This window comes from Psammomys obesus, unplaced genomic scaffold (assembly GCF_907164565.1).
Source record: "Psammomys obesus unplaced genomic scaffold, mPsaObe1.curated_primary_1811, whole genome shotgun sequence".
Lineage (NCBI taxonomy): Eukaryota > Metazoa > Chordata > Mammalia > Rodentia > Muridae > Psammomys > Psammomys obesus.
This window is the reverse complement of record NW_026590062.1, coordinates 3675591-3694275: the sequence shown is the minus strand read 5'-3', so window position 1 is coordinate 3694275 and position 18685 is coordinate 3675591. Positions and strand designations below refer to the sequence as shown.

At 53.4% G+C, this 18685-nt stretch overlaps 1 protein-coding gene across 4 annotated transcripts in view; it reads right to left on the bottom strand.

Annotated features, from left to right (window-relative positions):
- Acacb (acetyl-CoA carboxylase beta) overlaps positions 1 to 18685 on the bottom strand; it is a 101597-nt gene that overhangs the window by 22593 nt on the left and 60319 nt on the right. For 3 of the 4 annotated variants that reach the window (XM_055606029.1, XM_055606031.1, XM_055606032.1), the window contains 15 exons: positions 18480 to 18626; positions 17572 to 17760; positions 15987 to 16087; positions 14962 to 15050; positions 14735 to 14859; positions 10899 to 11012; positions 10702 to 10815; positions 10013 to 10102; positions 8373 to 8491; positions 4493 to 4630; positions 4162 to 4258; positions 3969 to 4076; positions 1920 to 1976; positions 1645 to 1686; positions 636 to 851 (listed from right to left, as the gene is read on the bottom strand). In XM_055606029.1, coding sequence (XP_055462004.1) covers positions 636 to 851; positions 1645 to 1686; positions 1920 to 1976; positions 3969 to 4076; positions 4162 to 4258; positions 4493 to 4630; positions 8373 to 8491; positions 10013 to 10102; positions 10702 to 10815; positions 10899 to 11012; positions 14735 to 14859; positions 14962 to 15050; positions 15987 to 16087; positions 17572 to 17760; positions 18480 to 18626 — 1746 coding nt within the window. Of the gene's footprint in view, positions 1 to 635; positions 852 to 1644; positions 1687 to 1919; positions 1977 to 3968; positions 4077 to 4161; positions 4259 to 4492; positions 4631 to 8372; positions 8492 to 10012; positions 10103 to 10701; positions 10816 to 10898; positions 11013 to 14734; positions 14860 to 14961; positions 15051 to 15986; positions 16088 to 16955; positions 17019 to 17571; positions 17761 to 18479; positions 18627 to 18685 lie in introns of all 4 variants that reach the window. The other variant, XM_055606028.1, reaches the window with a different exon arrangement.

Below are 18685 nucleotides of genomic sequence, written 5' to 3'. Positions count from 1 at the left end.
TGTGTGTGTGTCTGTGTGTCTGTGCGGGGTCATGTGTATGTCTGTGTTGGGGTACACGTGTGTGAATGCAGGTGCCCATGCCCAGCAGTGTCAGATCCCCGGCAGCTGGAGTTACGAGCAGTGGCGGCCGTGCCTTCTGCTCTGCTTCTCCACACAGGCTGTCTCACTGGCCGTGGCGCTCGCTGACTGGGCTCCTCTGGCCAGCCTGCTGGTCCTGGGAATTCCCTGTCTCTTCCCGGGTCGTAGGGAGCCGCCACACCTGCCTAGTTTTCACATGTTCTGGGCTCTGAACCCGTCCTCAGGCTCCCCTGGCAAGTGCTTTATCTAGGGAGCCCCCCCCCCCCCGCCCCTCGCTTGACTTTGAAATGTGCTTGAATTTTCACTTTGTCATCACCAGTGGTCGACTGGCAAACACTCGGAATTCCCTGAACAAGCCGGTATCTTCCTGTCCCCTCAGCTTCCTTCTCATGGCAGGAAAGTGTCACAAATACAAGAATCTGCCCGACACCCCATTGGCTGGGATGGCTACAGGGGCTGAGCACACCTGCTGATCCCCAGCATGCTGCCCAGGTGGGGATGTGGGGCCACAGGCGGGAGCACGGAGGATGGGGCTGTGGCGCCCTGCGCCTCCTTACCTTGGTGATCAGGTCCGAGTGCCGAATGATGGCGCGGATAAAGAACCTGTGGTCCGTCACCTCCAGCCCCTCCTTCACCTTGGCAGCACCCAGGTAGAGGTGCATCTTGTGGTTGGCACAGGGCACGGCAGTCAGGTCAAAGTTGCGCATCCGGCTCAGCTCCAGCTGGAAAGCCAGGGCGGGCTCCAAGTGGCGATAAATCCGGTCTTCGGCAAACTGTAGAGAGAGGACAGGTCGTTTGACACTGTGACCTTGTGGCTGCAGGTCCAGACTCCAGGCTGCCTGGTACTCAGAGGTGAACCAGTCACTGTGCCCCCTCAACATGAACGACCTCTGAGGCTCACGGGGTTTGGGGGTCACCGACATTGCAAGACCAACTCCTGGGTACCAGCCCCGCCCGCCCCAGTAGATGCCAGAGCTACAGGGCTGCTGTCTGTCAACACATCATACACTTCAGCTTCTGAAGCCCGGCTTCTTTATGGGAATGGGTCCCCCAGAGGGATCACCTGGCAGTTCTGGAAGCTGAGCTAGACAGAAAATAAGAAGTCCCCTTGACCCCATGCCCTCTCAAAAGAATTGTGTTTAGCTGAGTAGAGCAGACTCTCGATCCCTAAAATACAAAATGCTGAACTTGAAGCTGTACCGGAGTGAGGCCATGCGCTCTAGAACAGGAGTCAGCCAGGGGCTGGGAGGTAAATGTTTTAGGGTGATGAACCATACAGGCTTGGTGACAGTGTGACATCTAATCAGATGGCTGCACCTGTGCTCCAATAAAGATTTATTTATAAAGTAAGCAGCCAGAACCCAGCTGAGTACAGCAGCAATGGTAAGACTCATCAAGTAAGTGTGAGCCCCGTGGGTCTGAGCTCACTGCAGGAGACACGGGCATCCTTCTGGCAGTGTGGTTCCAGGGCAAAGCGAGGGTCCATGCCTCAGGCTCTGCGAATGCCTGCGGGGCTGGGGTGTGAAGGAGACCCAGAAACAACAGCATCACCACTTTCGCTCATACCTCATCTCTCGCTCTGAATGTGAAGAACTTGGGGAACTCTCTCTGCGAAAAGAAACCCACGCAAGAGGCAATTAAGTGATGCAAGGCTCTGAACTGCTCCCCCCGTGCATTCTGTGATTATTATAGGTGACTCGGTCTACTTCCAGAATAAACCGTCGGGACAGATTGGTCTAACACCTAATTGCTTCACCCTGCCCTAGAGAACAAATACCAGATACCTCGAGGCTCAGAAAATAGAGACTAGAGAAGAGGCCGAGCTACAGATCAGCACTGACCTCTTGGGCAATCAGGAATGTGATTCTTCGGAGTCCGTAATCCACCAGGATGTGCTTCTGCATTGAAAGCACACAGACAGCTGGTCGGTAAAGGCCTGGTGTCCTGGTGCACGCTGCTATTGGGGGCAGACCCCACAAGCATACCAGATCACGAAGCCAGTCAAAAGACCTTCTAGAAGGGAACCTTCAGAATTAGCAAGTCTGCAGAGACAGGGAGGAGGGCAGTGGCTGCCTGGGTTGGAATGGGGACGAGGCTGTGAGGGGGCTTTGGGTTCTGTTTTGCAGGGGGAAAATGTTCTAACACTGACAGTCGTGTGAAGGCCATGCAACTCTGTGCACACGCTTAAAAAGCACCAAGTTGTATATTTTGTGATTTTTTTTTTTTTGGTAGTAACGGGATTTGGACCTAGGACCTATAGTATGCCAGGCAAGAGCTCTGCCACTGAGCTATATCCCCGGTGTGAATTCAACGGCTGTGTTATACACTGGGAAAATTATATCTTAATCAAGCAGAGCGCTTGTATGCGCTCCATGTCATGAGATTTGCAGGCACGAGTGCAGACTTCCAAAGAGTACAGAAAATCCAGGAGCAGATCAAACTAAGTCAGGACACAGGCACGCTGCCTTCCGGGGGACCAGGGGCGGCCACTTCTGGTCTGAACACTGATCAGCAGAGCAAAAACCAATCAAGTTGTGTCTACACGTGAGCCCCGTGTTCCTCAGACTTCAGTTAAAACACTAGGTAAGAGAAGCAGGGAATTGCTCTCAGCTGCTCCCCGTGTGGAGCGGACACTACCGTACACAGGTGTATGGGGAAAAGACAGGACAGCAGGTGTTTATCAACTACCTGTAGCTCTAAGGAATCCGTGCCCTCTTCTGGCTCTACGGGCACAGCACACAGGTGGTACATGTGCACGTACGCGTGTACACGCACGCACACACGCACACACACAGTTTGACAACTTCTGACTCTCATCTGGCATCTGTGGGCACAGCATACCTTGGTACACAGACACACACAGGCAAAACACCCACACCCATAACACTTTAAGTTAAAGGAAAATTTTAAAGAAATAACAGCAAGGCCACCACAGTGGGTGAGTAGCTGGGTCACCGGGTCTTTGCACAGGGCTATTGTTTACACGTGAATGAATGCATGTGGATGTGTGTGTGTAGGGAGGTTGTACGTGTGCAAATGTATACAAACATGCTTAACGAGAAAAGCCTGGGACCACTTTAGAAGGGAAAGCTCCATTTCCCCTCAACTGTTTCTGAGGTACATTCTCGGCTTCTAGCTAGGCAAGCAGGTCATTCAATCACTAAATCATTCTGGGAGAGACACTGCCCGTGTCAGTGCTGATGATGCGGAGGCTCCATATGTTCAGCTACCTCTGCACAAGGCCACCGGCTATGAGGACTACCTGAGCTGGGGGTGGGGGGCACCAGGTCTGTGCCTCTCAAACTTCCCCGACCCACATCCTCCAGAAGGAACCCGCCGCCTCCAAGGTTACCATGGAAACCTGTGCCATGGTTACCGTGGAAACTGACGAGGCTGTCCCTTGCAGGGTGAAAGGCTTTGAGGAGATGGAGCCTTTAAGTGATGTCCCTGTGGAGACCATACCCTTGGAGTGGACCAGTGGTCTCAGGGGAGAGGGTGAGCTTAGTGAGGGGGCTATACCAAGAGCAAGTTCAGCCCCTCCCATTCTTGCACGTGTCTCCTCTGTGGACTGCAGGGGCTTGGTGAGAACTGGACACAGTTGCTGGTGCAGGCTCCAGGACTGTGGGCCACGTATGTTTTTAAATTCAGTTATGTTGTGTTATGCTCCTTATGTATACCTGTGTGCCACAGTGTTACAGATGGCTATGAGCTGCCATTTGGGTGCTGGGAATTGAACCCGAGTCCTCTGCAAGAACAGTAAGAGCTTTTAACTGCTGAGCCGTCTCTCCAGCTCCCCCATAAACTTTCTTACTTTATTCCCTGCCTTGAGTATTTTGTGATAGCAACCCAAAGGTCAAAACAGCTTGACCCCGGAGGCACAGCCAGAATACCTTAGACTGGACGAAGGCACGGAAAACTGGCACCAGCGCCTCATCCTCCGGGTGATCAGCACACTGGATGGCCACATTCAGGATGTGGATAGGCTCTTCTAGAAGGTTCTGCAAGAGAAAAACAAGGGCTAGGGACGGGGCTGTAGCTTGGCCTTCCCCCACTACTGGCCCTAAGACCATCCATAGGGCTTACCTTGCCATCATCCTCGTATAGGGAGGCGCAGGCCTTACTGAAGAGGGGAGTATCTGTAGGCACATTGGCAAAGCAGGAGATGACTTCATCAAAGTTCCTGGGGTGGGCAGGAGAGGGGGAAGCTGAAGGACACCTGCCTAAAAAGGATGAGTTCAGCCCCAGAGCTTTGGGCTCCTGTCTAGCCAAGACTACAGTCCAACCTTTCCCGTCCCTCCCCAAAGATCCTGGAATTCTTAAACGCCTGCATCCGGGTCTCCCTGAGCCCAGGTGTTAATGGACGGATGGCTGCGGGCCAGACAAGCCCACACAGCACGCAGCCCCCACACTGTACCTGGTGAATTCCTCAAATCTCCGGAAGGCCACCATGGCCCCCATGCGCTGACACAGAGGGGAGAAGCAATTGTCCATGAAGAGTTCCGTGCTGTGCCTCAGGAGGTCAGGGTTAGAGATGCTGATGGGCATGGCCATCCTGCATGGTGACAGGAAAGGGAGGCTGAGGCAGCTGCTGCTGCTGCCCAGGCCCTCGAAGAGCGACTCTGGTGCTCGACACTCTGGGAAGCCAGATGAGGTAAGAGCCTTCCCAAGGTGGAGTCTGAAATGGACCTACAAGAGGAGGTTGATGGTAGGTGCTGGGGGGGGGTCACATCAGATAGATGAGGAGGCCAGGAGGTGATTGGGTGAGCAAGTGAGTGAGTGAATGGGTGAGTGAGCGAGTGAATGAATGAATGAATGAATGACACGTGCACAAACAAGTTTGCTCCCAAGACAGTCTTGAGGTAAATGCAAAGAGGTGAACACCAACACACAGAGGAGGTAAGCTCCCAGCCTCAGTTTTCCCCTGGAGAGCCCCAGCTCTGGGAAGCTGGTATGGACCTGGGATCGCTCCAGGCCTCTACCCCCTTCATTCTTCTCCCTCCATCAAAACTCTCTTGGAATAAAGACAGCAGCTGGTAGGGGTTTGGAGAGCCACTGCTGCCAGGAACAAATCCAGCCCAGTCACGTGAGAGCTCTGGAATCAGGTGTGGGAGGGGTGAGTCCATAAAGTGTGAAAAAGAATATCCACAGAGGCCAGAACTGCTCTGTCCTTCCCAGAAGGAGGGCTGTTGCCAGGGTGGCTTATGGGAACTTGTCCTTGGGAAAGATTCCCCTTTCCTAAAGGAAGGGTGGGTGGCTTGTGGTTCCTGTGTTGCTGTAACCAATGGTATGGTTCATGCCAAGCATCTACACCTATCCTCTCCTGGGAGCCTGGGGGCTTCCCTTTTCTAAACCAACAAACCAGGCAACCCAGGGTCTTCTAAGTTGGCCTGGCTGGCCTTGACCTTGAGGTCATCCACTGCTTCTCTCCTGAGTGCTGGCATTACTGCCTCACCAGGCCCAGATGAGAGCCTATATGAGCAGCACCAATAAGACAAGCTCAGGCACCGCACAAACCCATGGTAATGGCTAATCTTCACCACTAGCTTTACTGGGGTTAGAGTCACTCTGCAGATGGATGAAGTGCATTTCCGGGTGTCCAGGAAGGCGTTTCCAGAGGGTTAACTGAAGGGGGAAGATGCCCCCAGAATGTGGGCAGTGCCATCCCCTAGGCTAGAGGCTTCAATGGAGTAAAATAGGAGAAGGGAGGAAGCTGGCTGACCCGGGAGCTTCTCTCTTTCCTGCCGTGACAGTATGGGCTGCTGCAACACACCTCCCCAACCAGGATGGACTCCAGAACCCCTGGCACCATGAACCCAAATGAAGCCTTCCTCAGCGTGTTCCGTTAGCTAACCAGCACACCAATCACAGCCTATGGCTGGAGGAGTCCACAGCAAAAGGACTCTCAATGCCTGGGTTTTCTCTTCCAGCCTCCGCCCCTGATGGTTCACTTTTCTGATCCCGTGCTATGGGCACGGCTGTGTGCTGAGTCCCAGAGGTCTCCTAGGCCAGTGGTGCATCAGGAGCGCTCTCGGGCACCCTCCAGTGTGGGAGCACGCTCCTATCTAATACTTCCAAAATCACGACCCAGGCCCTCTGCTCCCAGAGCACGGCACCCACAGGTCACAGGCTTGACCATCCAGACTGAGCACGGAGCAGTGGCATGACTGAGATGCTCACGCCGACAGCGCATGGGAGTTCAGACAATCTAGAATCTAGATTTCTAGCTTCTGGAAGCAAACACAGGAAGGTGTAGACTTGACAGCCACCACCCTGCAGGGCAGTAGAGGATGGTGTCAGAATGGCAGACCCTAGAGCCAGGTAGTGCTGGATGGAGTCCCCAGCTCTTGCCCAGCAAAGTTCACAGCCTCCTGGGACAAATGACAATTCAGGTCCCAGACACAGCCTCCTAGAATGTCTCAGCAACCCAAATCACACAGGGTGGCTCTGCAGACACGCTCTGGTCACTCCCCCTGGCCCTCCCCAGAGGCCTCAACAAGCTGGACCACAGGGTTAGCACGATCCTAAAGTCACACTACCTGCCTACAGTGACAGCAAGGTCCTGGGGATCTCAGTGTCTCTCTAGGTCAGAACAGAAGCTGGGGTCATAACAACAGCCTGGGCATATGTACAGGACCTCCCTGAAAGAGCACATGACCCCGTGCCCCTTAGGGAAGCCACGGCCTCTTCTCCCAGCAGCATTCGCTGCTCAGACAAAACAGTCAAGACAGAAAACAACTCTTGTGAGGACATTCAAAATTCTGTGTAACACAAACACGCCCACACGCCCAGACTATCATCCTGAAAACAGCTGAAATGGCACAGGGCTTGTCTCACAATGACGCAAGGTATTGCAAGCCTTTAAGAAAGAAAAAAAAATTTCAGAAAGGATTAAAAAATATATATCTATATATATATTAGTCAAGACGAAAGGAGCCACTGCCTGGAGGACCCCCCTCTTCCTCCTGGAGCACCTGCTCTTCTAAAACCAGAAAGAGAAACACCTACAACCCCCCGAGAGGGCTGTGGGAAAAGTTCCATCCCCAGAAGCCACGTAAGGGGGGAAGTGGTGTCCTCTGACCTCTACACACTCGCTGTGGCTCACTACATACACACCTGTAAACCCTTCACACACACCCGCACACACATCCCTCACACATTTGCATACGTGCACCTGCACACGTCACACACTCACCTGCACACATGTTCCTCCCCCCCAAGACAGTAAGTAAAACAAAAGCCCGAGAGAACAAGGAAAACCTGCTCAGGAAAACATGGACCCTGCCTCCTGTAGACAAAAACCTCCATTCCAGTCACAAGTGAGGCCCCTGGGAAGCCCAGCAGGAATCCAAAAAGGAGGAACCAGGGAGTGGCAGTTACGAGGCCTTTGAGTCCCAGTGGGAAAACATGGCTATGTTCTAGAAGGTTCCGCACTTTACATGGCTTCTGAAATAGGAGTTAGAGAGACTGAGCAGTGCACAGACAGATGTCCGTGTGAGAACACTGAGGAGGACACTCAGAGGCCCCTCGGCCCTGCTTCTGGCTCCCAACAGCTCTGAGGTGAGGCCAGGATTCAGGCTCTGGTTCCCACACTCAGCCTGTGGGTGAGAGGAGACCTGGGGACCCTCTCCAGGGAGCATTTGGTCAACTGGTGGAAGAGTGGAGGGGAATGAGGACATGAGGCTTCCCACGGCGCCTGGCCAGCATCACAGCCGCTCAGAGATCCTTCTCGCAGCTTCATCTGTGCCGGGCGCCATCCTCACCTCATTTACTCCCAGTGGTCTAGGACAGCTTGGTCTGCTGTGGTGATAGAACATTCTAGAACCCTGTGTAATACAGCAGCCAAGACACACACGTGGTGACTGAGCACTTTGAAATTTTGTTTCTGTTATTTAGTGTGTGCACCTGCCGTGGTGCACAGGTGGAGGTCAGAGGACAACTTCAAATGTCAGTTCGCTCCTTCTATCTATCCTGTGAGTTCTGAGGACTGAGCTCAGGCGCTGGGCTTGGTAGCAAGTGCCTTTACCCGCTGCGCCATCTCCCTGGCCCAGGCCCAGCACTTTAAATGCTCCTGTGCGACTGAGGGGTCACAGGGTCACTTCGAGGCCAGTCATCGGCATTTAAGGCGGCACACTCGCAGGAGGAGACAGACGCTGGGTAATTATCCCCCGCTCGACAGATGAGCGTTCAGGGGGCCCTACGGCGGGGAAGGGGTCTCCCCAGCAGCCAGACCTACTTGCTGGGTCCCTCCAGAGACAAGACAGTGAGTCAGGGAACGAGGAGAAAGCAGCCCTTACCGGTTGGGGTGGGAAGACGGCAGCATGAACTGGAACTCCACCACACAGGTGCCGTCCTGGAGCTCCCGGTGCTGCAGGCTGTTTAACTCGTAGGCGATGTAGCCTCTGCGCACGTAGACCTGGTGGAGAAGAAGGAAGACGGTGGGCAAGTGCTTGCAGAGACCGGCGGATTCTGAAGGGGAGGAGGTCTGGCCAGACGTCCGCTGCAGGCCCTCTAAGCTTCACGGAAGGCACAGTCCCCACTAAAAAGCCCTGATGCCAAGCACACCCAGGGTTTCCCGAGCTTCCTGGGCAAACTGCACATCATGGGTGTCATAACCTGCCGTCAGGAGCCCCACCCTGGACCCATCGGCACCGCCCACGTGCCTTTCCCCCTTGCCATCTGCCTTCCTCTGGATGTAACACATCATGGCTGCAGCCATGACAGCCCAAGTGCCATGTGTACTGGTAGATCACTGAACTGGAGTGTGCTTGGGGCCCCCAACACATTTAGGACAGGGGAAAAACAAAACAAAGCCAGACTATCATCTCAAGAGACTGAGCCTAGATTGTACATTTGCAATGCTCCTGAGCTACAAGGGGAAAAGTTGACTCGTGTTCAGTAAATGCGCCTGATCCAGCACTGGGACATGTGGAAGCACATTCTGGGGCCACAGAGACGGTTCAGTGGGTGAAATCAATAGCCGTGCAGGCATGAAAACCTGAATTTCATCTCCAGAACCCTTGTAAAAAGCCAGATGTGGAAGCGTGCATATGGGATCCCAGGCTCCCTACGGTTCAATGGGCACAGAGACAGGAGAGCTGGGTGGAAGCCCACACTGTCCAGTACACAGCCTGGCAGAGAAACAAGAGAGACCCTGCCTCAAAGGGGGGCAGGGAGAACCACCTCTGAACAGATGACCTTTATCTTCCAAGCCTGTCCCTCTGGTACAATGTGCACACTTTTTTTTTTTTTTTTTTGATGTGCACACTCTTGAACTCTCTTTCTCTAACACACACAAAAACTGACTTTATTAACTAACCAAAAGTTTTTAAAAGCTAGAAAAATTCCTCACAGATACAGCCAGATGTCAAAATAACATCTGATGGGGTGTGCTGGGTCTTTCGAGTGAGGGCTCAGATTCTTGAAAAAGCAACAACCTCCGGCCCAGAACCCCTTGCAGCTGTCATGTGATCAAAAGCCCAAACCAGAGTCCAAACACCAGAGAGCCCAGCGGACACTACACTGGACAAACCCTTCCCCGCCCCAAGGGAGACAGCCTCTGTTCTCTGCTCCAGACAGAAAAGTCTTTCCGAAATACGGAATACTCAGGAGGAGTTTGGACAAGGCATGTCTGGCTTGGCACTGCATTGCGGCATCCAGCTATGCCCTGTGTGGAGGAGCCCGTGCTGCCACAGGGCATGGACTTTGCAAGAAATCTGATAAAGCGTGAATTCTGGTTCTGTCCCTGGCTGTGTGGCCTTGGGAAAGCCGCCTCATGTCTCTGAGCTCACGTCTCACACTCTCTGTGAGAGGACAGGAGCCCTTCCTTGGAGAGAAAATGTCACGATGCAAGGTTCACAACTGAGGGTCGGGCCGTGCAGGTGGGCCAGCAGCAAACGCTCGCTCACTCGCTCGCTCACCTGCTGCTTCTGCTTACCTCCAGGGAAGCCATACAGACGAGCTTGTTAGCGTGGTAGAAGAAAGTGGGCAGCACGTCGAAGATAGTTGTTTCCGAGAGTATTAATTTCTGTGGGAAACAGAAGGGGCCGGAAAGCAAAAGGACCATGAGCAGGTCGGACCCAGAAGCTGGAGGATGGCGGGGGGCAGCAGGCCCAGGCCGGCTGTGTCACAATCACTGTTTGTCAGTGTCCTCTAATATAGTGGACTCTTTGCTCAGAGCCTTGGGAGACTGGACAGTGAAGGAGTGCGGGGCAGTCGTGCGTAGGGCAGGGTCCCAGTTTCAAACGCTGATGGGCGCCTAAGTTTATGATAAGCTAGGGCCCTGACAGGAACCTGGAAAGACAAAGCCAGTGCCAGCCCCAACCCTACCCCCCAGTTCTCCCACCTTACCCTTGGTCCCCCACCCCCACTCCAGAGCCCCATGGAAAGGCTGCACACCTCCTGGCACCTTCCAGGAAACCTTCATTTTAACCCTGTACTGGCCAGGAGAGCCTCAAACCCGTTGCCCTGAGCATCCTGTGAACAGGTGTCCACACCCGCAGCCCCCAGAGGCTGCTGATGTCTCCAGGGACCATCCTAGCCACCACTCTAAACTGGAAAAATGACTGAACTGGGTTTGGGGGGCCTCCTTGAGGGTAAGAAAAACCCGTGGTCCCAAAGACCCACCTTGAGGTTTTCTGGGCAGAATTGGTGGCCGTACATGTCGATGGCGGACAGGAAGATGGATTCCACCTGGTTGTGCCGCAGCTCATAGGAGGGGAGATGGGAGGCGATCAGGACCTGCGGGGGAGGGGGTGGGCTGAGCGGAAAGATGCTGAGAGGCGAGAGGGCACCAGTGTGGGGCGCTAGGCCTCGAGACCCACCTGCCTGGCCCTGAGGGCCACCTTGCAGTGCTCGCTCCTGCTCAGCTGCGTGAGCTCCTTGAGGATAGAGGTCAGCTCGTCCGACAGCGCAGGGTCTGGCCCACAGAGCTCATCCTTCAGGGCGACAGAGAACCCAAGTTGGCTTTGCTATGCCCTAGGGGTTACGGGCCAGCACTTGGCTGGTCAGGGAGGTGAGGGTGCGTAGGGGGCTCGGGGTAGGGTGGTGAGGGTCTAGCCTCGACTCTCTAAACACATCTAGCCAGCTTTTGAAAAGTCCTTAGCCAGGTGGTGCTGGTGCAGGCCATTAATCCCAGCACTCAGGAGGTAGGTAGATCTCTGTGAGTTCGAGGCCAGCATGGTCTACAGCGTGAGGTCCAGGAGAGCAGAGGCTACACAGAGAAACCCTGTCTCGAGAGACAAAATACGAACAGAAGAAAGCCCCTGCCTCTCTCTCCTGTAAGTACATTTCATTCATTCACTCACACAGTCGTGCACTGACTTATGAAACCCCAAAATATGTCCTCCCCATCTGATGGGAAGAGAAACAGAGCAGGGCCCCTCGCCATGTACCGGGCACATGCACACGTGGGATCAAGGCCAGAACACCTTCCCCCATTGCTCTCCGCTTTAGTTTCTGAGCCAGGGTCTCTCCTGAACCTGGGGCTCAGAACTCAAGGATTTGGCTAGTCCTCCAGGCTGCTTGCCTTGGGGATCCCTTATCTCCACCTTCGGAGTCCTGGGGTCCCACGTGGGCCGCCATAGCCACTGGCTTTTCACACAGATGCTGGAGGTGCCAACTCCCGTCTGCATGCACGTGCAACAAGCACTCTAGCCTCTGAGCCTTCCCCTGGCCCAGGCGTGCGTGCGTCCCCTCCACTGAGGGAGGACCACTGCCACAGGCGGTGCTATGCACATGTGAGCGTGTGTCCCTGTGTCTCCTCTTGTGCCTCACTGGAAGAGGGCTTGGGGACATCTCAGAGAGGGGGCTCCCTAAACATCCCCTGGAGACGGATTTGTGACATGAGGAAGCAGGGTTGCTGAGCCACTGGCATCAGGCACCTGTATCCACCCACACTGCCCTGGGGGGCGTGGGGGCAGAGTCATCGCTCACTGTCCCAATCATAACAAGCCCTCGCTGCAAGACTGAGCTGCACTCTCTCCCTCTCAAGTCCCAGTGGGAGCAGAGAGCTGTAGCACGGCTCTACCCTGATCCCCATCCCCGAGGCTGGAAGGAGAGCACAGAGTTTGGGTATTGTCCAGCTCTCTCAGAGGTCCTCTACTCAAAGAGCACTTTGTATGGGGCAAAGGGGCAGCTCAGCGGTAAAGAACATTTAATGTTCTTGCAGAGGACTTGTGTTAGGTTCCTAGCACACACGCCAGCGGGCTCAAAATCACTTGTAACTCCAACTCCAGGCGATCTGCCGCCCTCTTCTGGCCTCTGTGGACACCTGCACTCAAGTGTGCATGCACAACTGTACACATTAAAACACCAGGCCTGTCTGTGAGGAAGTCTCTAGATCGGGTAAACTGAGGCGGAAGGCCCACCCTCAATGGGTGGCACCGTTCCCTCTGCTGGGGCCCTGGGCTGAATACAAAGAAAAAAAGAGAGCTGAGCACAGGTTTTCTGCTTCCTGATGGTGGATGCAGTGACCAGCTGCCTCACACGCCTGCCTCCAAGACTTCTCACCATGATGGACTGAGCCCTCAAACCGAGAGCCAGAGTAAACCCTTTCCTGCTTAGGTAGCCCTTGTCAGGTAAGTCACTAACCCAGCTTCCTGGGCACCAGACTGCACAAGGTGTAAAGAAGTCTGTGTTTTCTAACAAATAGAATCAAAAGCTGGGGGGCCATGAATCTCATCTATACCTCCCCTGTCACCATGGCTGGGGCAACATGTTCAACCTCCTAAGGTCCCAGTTGCCTGGGCTGGACTATCCCACTGTCTTCTCCAGGCTGGATTATGTGGCATAGGAAATGCATGGAGACTCAACACACACAGGAGCAAATAGCATCAGGATAACCCACAGAGTAGGCCTATCTATCTATCTATCTATCTATCTATCTATCTATCTATCATCTATCTATCATCTGTCTATCTATCTATCTATCTATCTATCTATCTATCTATCTATCTATCTAGATAAATAAATAGACAGATCTCATTCACCATGTATCCCTGGCTGGTGTGGACCTCACTATGTAGACCAGGCTGGCCTCACAGAGTGAGCTCACAACCACCTGTAACCCCAAGTGCTAGGATTAACGGTGTGCCCACCACACCCAGCTCTGGACCTACAGCTTAACTGAGACAGCATCTGGCTTCCAAACGAGCCCAAGGACAATCTGCATCTGAGTGGATTTTCTTAGCACCGGGATTCCCCAAAGAGTGGAATATCTTTGGGCTTAAGCTTCCAGTCCCAGCTACACAGCACAGTTATTTGGGGAACCCCTTCCCCCAAAATGAATTTTGAAACAACTTCAAAATTACACAAGTAATGAAGACCCCTGTGCCAAAGACCCCTGTGCTGACAGCCCACTTTTCTAGGAAGGCAAAATGAAAGAATTGCCGTGAGAGCCAGGATCCGGCTGGCCCAGGCTAGTGGCTCATACTCAGGAAGCATGCTGGCGCTTCAAACCCTGACCCTGTACCAGCAGCTGCGTGCCCCAAGATAAGTGGCCTTACTGCTCTATGCTCTGCCAAAGGATAGCGACAACAGCCCACAGCTGGGAGCTGGAGAGAACTTAGTAGTGATGGGATGTGAGAGTGCGCTAGGCCCAGCTGCTGGGGATTTTTTTTTTCCTTTTTTTTTGAGACAGGGTTTCACTGGGTAGCCCTGGCTGCCCTGAAACTCACTCTGTGAACTGGGCTGGCCTCGAACTCAGAGATCCACCTGCATCTGTCATGACCCCACCTCCACCCGGAGTGCTGGGATTAAAGGCGTGTGCCACCACCGCCTGGCTATGGGTATGGGTTTCTCAGAGATGTACCTAAGTGTGGCACATGCTCTTTATCATTGCATCTTTTTTGTCTGTTTGTTTGCTTGCTTGCTTGTTTTTTGTTTTTCAAGACAAAATTTCTCTGCGTAATATCCCTGGCTGTCCTGGAACTCCTCTGTAGACCAGGCTGGCCTCAAACTCACAAAGATCCACCTTCTGAGTGCTGGGATTAAAGCGTACACCACCACTGCCTGGCTGCTTGGGGATATAAGTAAAATATTTCTTTAGAACCAGCCTGGGCCACATAGAGACCCCTAATATCAGTAATTAATAATAATAATAACAAATGAATCTAGTATACAATATTTAAAACTAATTAATGTATTTGTAAAGCAACCAAGACAGCCTGGCACAGAGCAGGTGCTCTGTATCACCGCCTATTGTTACAAATACAGTTTTATTGTGTAGCCTCACCCTGCAGTGGCAGAGCCAAGTAGCTAGGTCAGAGGCCAAATCACCTGTAAATCCTAAGTCTTTACTTTCTGGCCCTTTCTAGAAAATAGTTGGGTACTAGGCTGGGGATGTGGCTTTGTGACAGAGCACTTGCCTAGCATGCACAGGACTGGGTTCCATGCCAAAACTGAAGGGGGGAAGGACAAAGAGGATGAGGAAAAGTGGGGGGGGGGAGAGGGAGAGGAGAATGATAGGAGGAGGGAGAGAAGGAGGGAGAGGAAAGGAGAGGAGGAGGGAGAGGAGAGTGGAGAGGAGGGAGAGGAGAATGGAGAGGAAGAGGAAGAGGAAGGAGAGGAGGAGGAAAAGAAAGAGAAGGGAGAAAAAAGGAGAGGAGGAGAGAGAGGAAGAGAAGTGGCTGCCCCCCCCCCATGCTGGCCCCAATCTTACTATGAGCATGATCACCAGCTGGTTCTTCTTGGCCACCTGTGAGTGTGAGAAGATGCAGTCCAGTACGTGGGTCATGTCCGGCTTGAATTGCTCCCTCAGGTTGATCACACACTTGTCATAGTGGGCTGTGGGGAGACAGGAGACCCAGAAGGGTGAGGCAAGCCCACCTCCCACCTTGCCCTGCCCAGAGCTTGTGGCTGACACCAGCGGCCGGTGGCGTCTCTTGCCTTGCTGGAAATGATACTCCACGTTCAGGTATCTCCTCAGCAGATCCAGCACCACAGCCTTCATGTAGCCACGGGTCCCGCTGCGGTACCTGGGGAGCCAAACACAGCCCTGTCACCATGCCCACCACCCTCTGAACACCTCACGGTCTGAGCCAGGGCTGTGACGACTTTAAAAAGGGGAAGGGAGCACAGGCATGGAGGCACCAGCAAGAGCACTCTCCCTACACTGCTGGCTAGAGGGTGGCCTGCACTACACAGGGAGACCTTGTCTAAGAAAGCCAAGGCTGTGACTAGCCCAGTGGGAGAGCACTTCCCAGAGTGTGCAAGACCCAGTTGTAATCAGCCCTGCAAGACACAGGAGGAGAAAGAGAGGAGGGGGAAAAGGGAGAGTGGAAAGGAGGAAGGACAGAAATAAGGGAAAGGACAGGAGGGGGAGGAGGAAGGGGAGAAAAAGGAGGAGGGAGGAGAAGAGGATGGGAGGGTAGAAGGAGGGGAAAAGGAGAGGAGGAGAGAGAGGGGAAAGGGAAGAGGAAGGGGAGGAAGTAGAGGAGGAAGGGGACAAAGGGAAAGAGGAAGGGGAGGGAGGAGAGCTATAAAGTTATCCGGAATATACTCCAAATTCTCAGGTCAGTGGAGCCATGACTTGTTCATCACCAGACTCCACACTAGGCACCCAGAACTAAGTCCCTAGACAACACCTGCTCAGGCCCAGAGAGAAGGGAGAACCTTAAGAGTTGAGCTGCTAAAAGAAGAAAGCCAATTTTAGCAAAATTTAACCACATAACAAAACTTTCCAACTGCCTAAGTAACATATGAAGATGTCTTCAAAAGTCAAACGGGAAGACGTTTGCCAAAACCTGGTTTGTAAATTCCCCGTCCTTTTTGAAACTACTGCCATGTGGTCTCCCTCCACCGTTTTTCTCTTCTGTAGTATTTCCAAACTCGAGGGATGGATTTCCCGTAGCCTCTCCCTCCCTGTACTAGGCGCTGAAGCCAGGGCCCTGGAGGCACCGGGATGCACTTGCCTCTGGACCAGCTGCACGATGCTCTGTGTGTTCATGAAGAAGACCTCGCGGTCCGCCTTCCGCTGCAGGGTGGCAGCATGGCAGTCCAGTATAGTGGCTATCTGGATAAGAACACAAAACAGGTCGGGCCACCGCCAGCCATGTGATCCAGTCGCCACAGGGGAGTAGCGTGAGGGACTCACCATGGGCTCCCAGGGAGGTCCCAGACCGGTTGTGCTCAAAGACCCAAGCCCCCTGGCCTCTCCATAACAGCCCTGTTCACCCCTTTAATGCCTCTCTGGGGACCCGGATCTCAGAATGCCGACCATCACACAAAGATGTGAGCGGCAAGACCCAGAGGAGGAAGGAGTGTCCAGCAAAAGTGTGGGTGCAGGAGGGGGGAGGGTCCTGTCTTTCTATTAGGGTTCATGTGATTGGTGTGCTTGCTTTTTAAAATTGCTATGGGATGTGTGTACATGATAGGCATGAGGATATATACGCCATGGCCTATGTGGGTCCTGAGGATCTAACTTAAGCGATCATACTTGATTGGCAAGCATTTCTACCTGCTGAGCCATCTCACAGGTCCCACCAAAATAAACAAATAAATAAAATAGGATTTTTAAAGCAAACTAGAACTAAAACTTGAATTAATGAAAAATTCCAGAAAAGCTCCAAATGCATCCTTTTTTCCATGTGGCCTCATCATTTTTGGTTGGGTCTCAACAGTCTTCCTACTCCAGCGGTGATGTGTACACTCAATGGGAGACAGTCACTCAAGGTACCACTATCCCTTCCAAGCGGCTGGTCCTGGCCTTCCCCCAACCCTCCCCTGGAAGCCACTACTAGACGTCCTTTCTACACTAATTGCCTGTTCCAGACATTTCCATGTGGCCTTTTGTTCGGTTCCTTTCCCTTAGCATAAGGCCCATCCATGTGGGAGCATGAATCAGAACATCATTCCTCTATGTGGCTGAACCATATTCCGACCTGCAGGAGCTCGGGCTGTAGCTCCATGGTAGAGTGCTTGCCTAGCATGCCTGAGGCCCAGCACTGCAAAAAACAAAACAAACAGGTTCACCCTTTAGAATTGTTGACCTCAGGGAGCGGCCTGACCTAGCTTCTCAAATGGCTAAAGAGTGTGGGGGATGATGGACAAGGGCAGCAGGAGGGAATGGTGAAGGCAGAAGGGAGGAAAATGACCTGCTCAACAGCAGAAAACTATATAGGCCAGAGAAAGTGTTTTTCATACTAGCGGGAAATAATATATACTAACGGCTTCCATTCCTAAGATGCATGAGGCCCATAGATATGGACTTCAGAACCTGTGGCCCAGGAGCAAGATTCTATAGCTAATGCTTTGAGACAGCTGGGACAGAGTTAGTTCTATTTGTACCCATGGCTTCCCCTGAGCCTGAGCTGCTGGAGTGAGGCCTGGGGACTGGGGTGCACCCCCACTGCCTGACCCTTGGGAGAAAACACTTGGGAGTGCTCCAGAGAAGCTCAAAGAGGAACCCTGGGCCCGCAGCATTTAGGGTCAGCCCAGCCTGGGAATGAGCACAGGTGCGGCTGGCCGGAGCTGGCCGGAACTGGCCGGGGCATGCACCTGCTGGCTGGGGAACTGGCAGAGGACGGAAGTGATGTTGCTGGCATACTGGGCCATCACCCTGCGGACCGCCTTCTCCACAGGTGCCGGGATGCGGCCTGCCACGCTGGTCATGATCTCCTGCAGCTCCAGCAGAGGGAGGGAGGGGTGCCGGAGCGTCATCATGAGCTTCTGGACCCACTCCTTCAGCTGCGGGACGACAACGGACATCAGCCACCACCTAACATACGTGTGGGCGCCGCCGTCTGCCATGGGCGCCCACCCGGCTCAGCCCACTCAGGCCACAACCTCGGATGGAGGAGCTCTGGGCCCAGTAGCCTATGAAGCAGCCTAGGGTAGAGTTGTCCCCACCTCTCCCCACATACGGGCACCCTGTGTCCCTCTTTGGGTAACTAGAAAGCCAGCCTGGTGTGGGGGATCACATGACAAGCTGACGTTTCTGGGGTTCTGCTTAGTGCCAAGTGAAATCCAAGGACCTTTCTTTACCCATTTTCTTTTCTAGTCTCTTTTCATTATTTTTAAATTACATGCATTTGTGTCTGCCTGTAGGGTGTGCACATGAATGCTGGTGCCCTCTGAGGCCAGAAGAGGGCACTAGACTCCCTGGAGCTGCCCTACATGGGCACTGGGACCCCACTGAAAAGGCAGCACATGCTGTCAACCACTGGGACACTGAGCAAACTCTGCCTTCTTTACCTATCCTAGTTTCCTATTTTTTTTTTTTCAGAGACAGCCATAGCAAGCAGGTAGAATGATTATTCTCCCCATTTAGAGTTGAAATGAAATCAGAGAGGTCATTTAAGCCACCCAAAGCCACTCGGCTGGGTAAGAAGGCCTCCTGCAATGATGGTGCCAACCCCGGGCTCCACACAGGGCCCTGCGCCTCCCAGGGTCTCATGGACTCTTACCTTTACGCTGAAGAAAGGCTCAGGCAGGCAGTAGCCACTCATGACATTGGTCAGATTTTCCAAGACGCTGTGGAACACCTGATGGAGTTTCTCCCCAAGAATGGGCAGTGTCTGCTGGGCAGGGAGCTCCCCCATAAATGGCTGTGCCTGTGAGACACAAGGACAGGTCACAGACAGACAGGGAGCCTCTGAGACAGGAACACAGG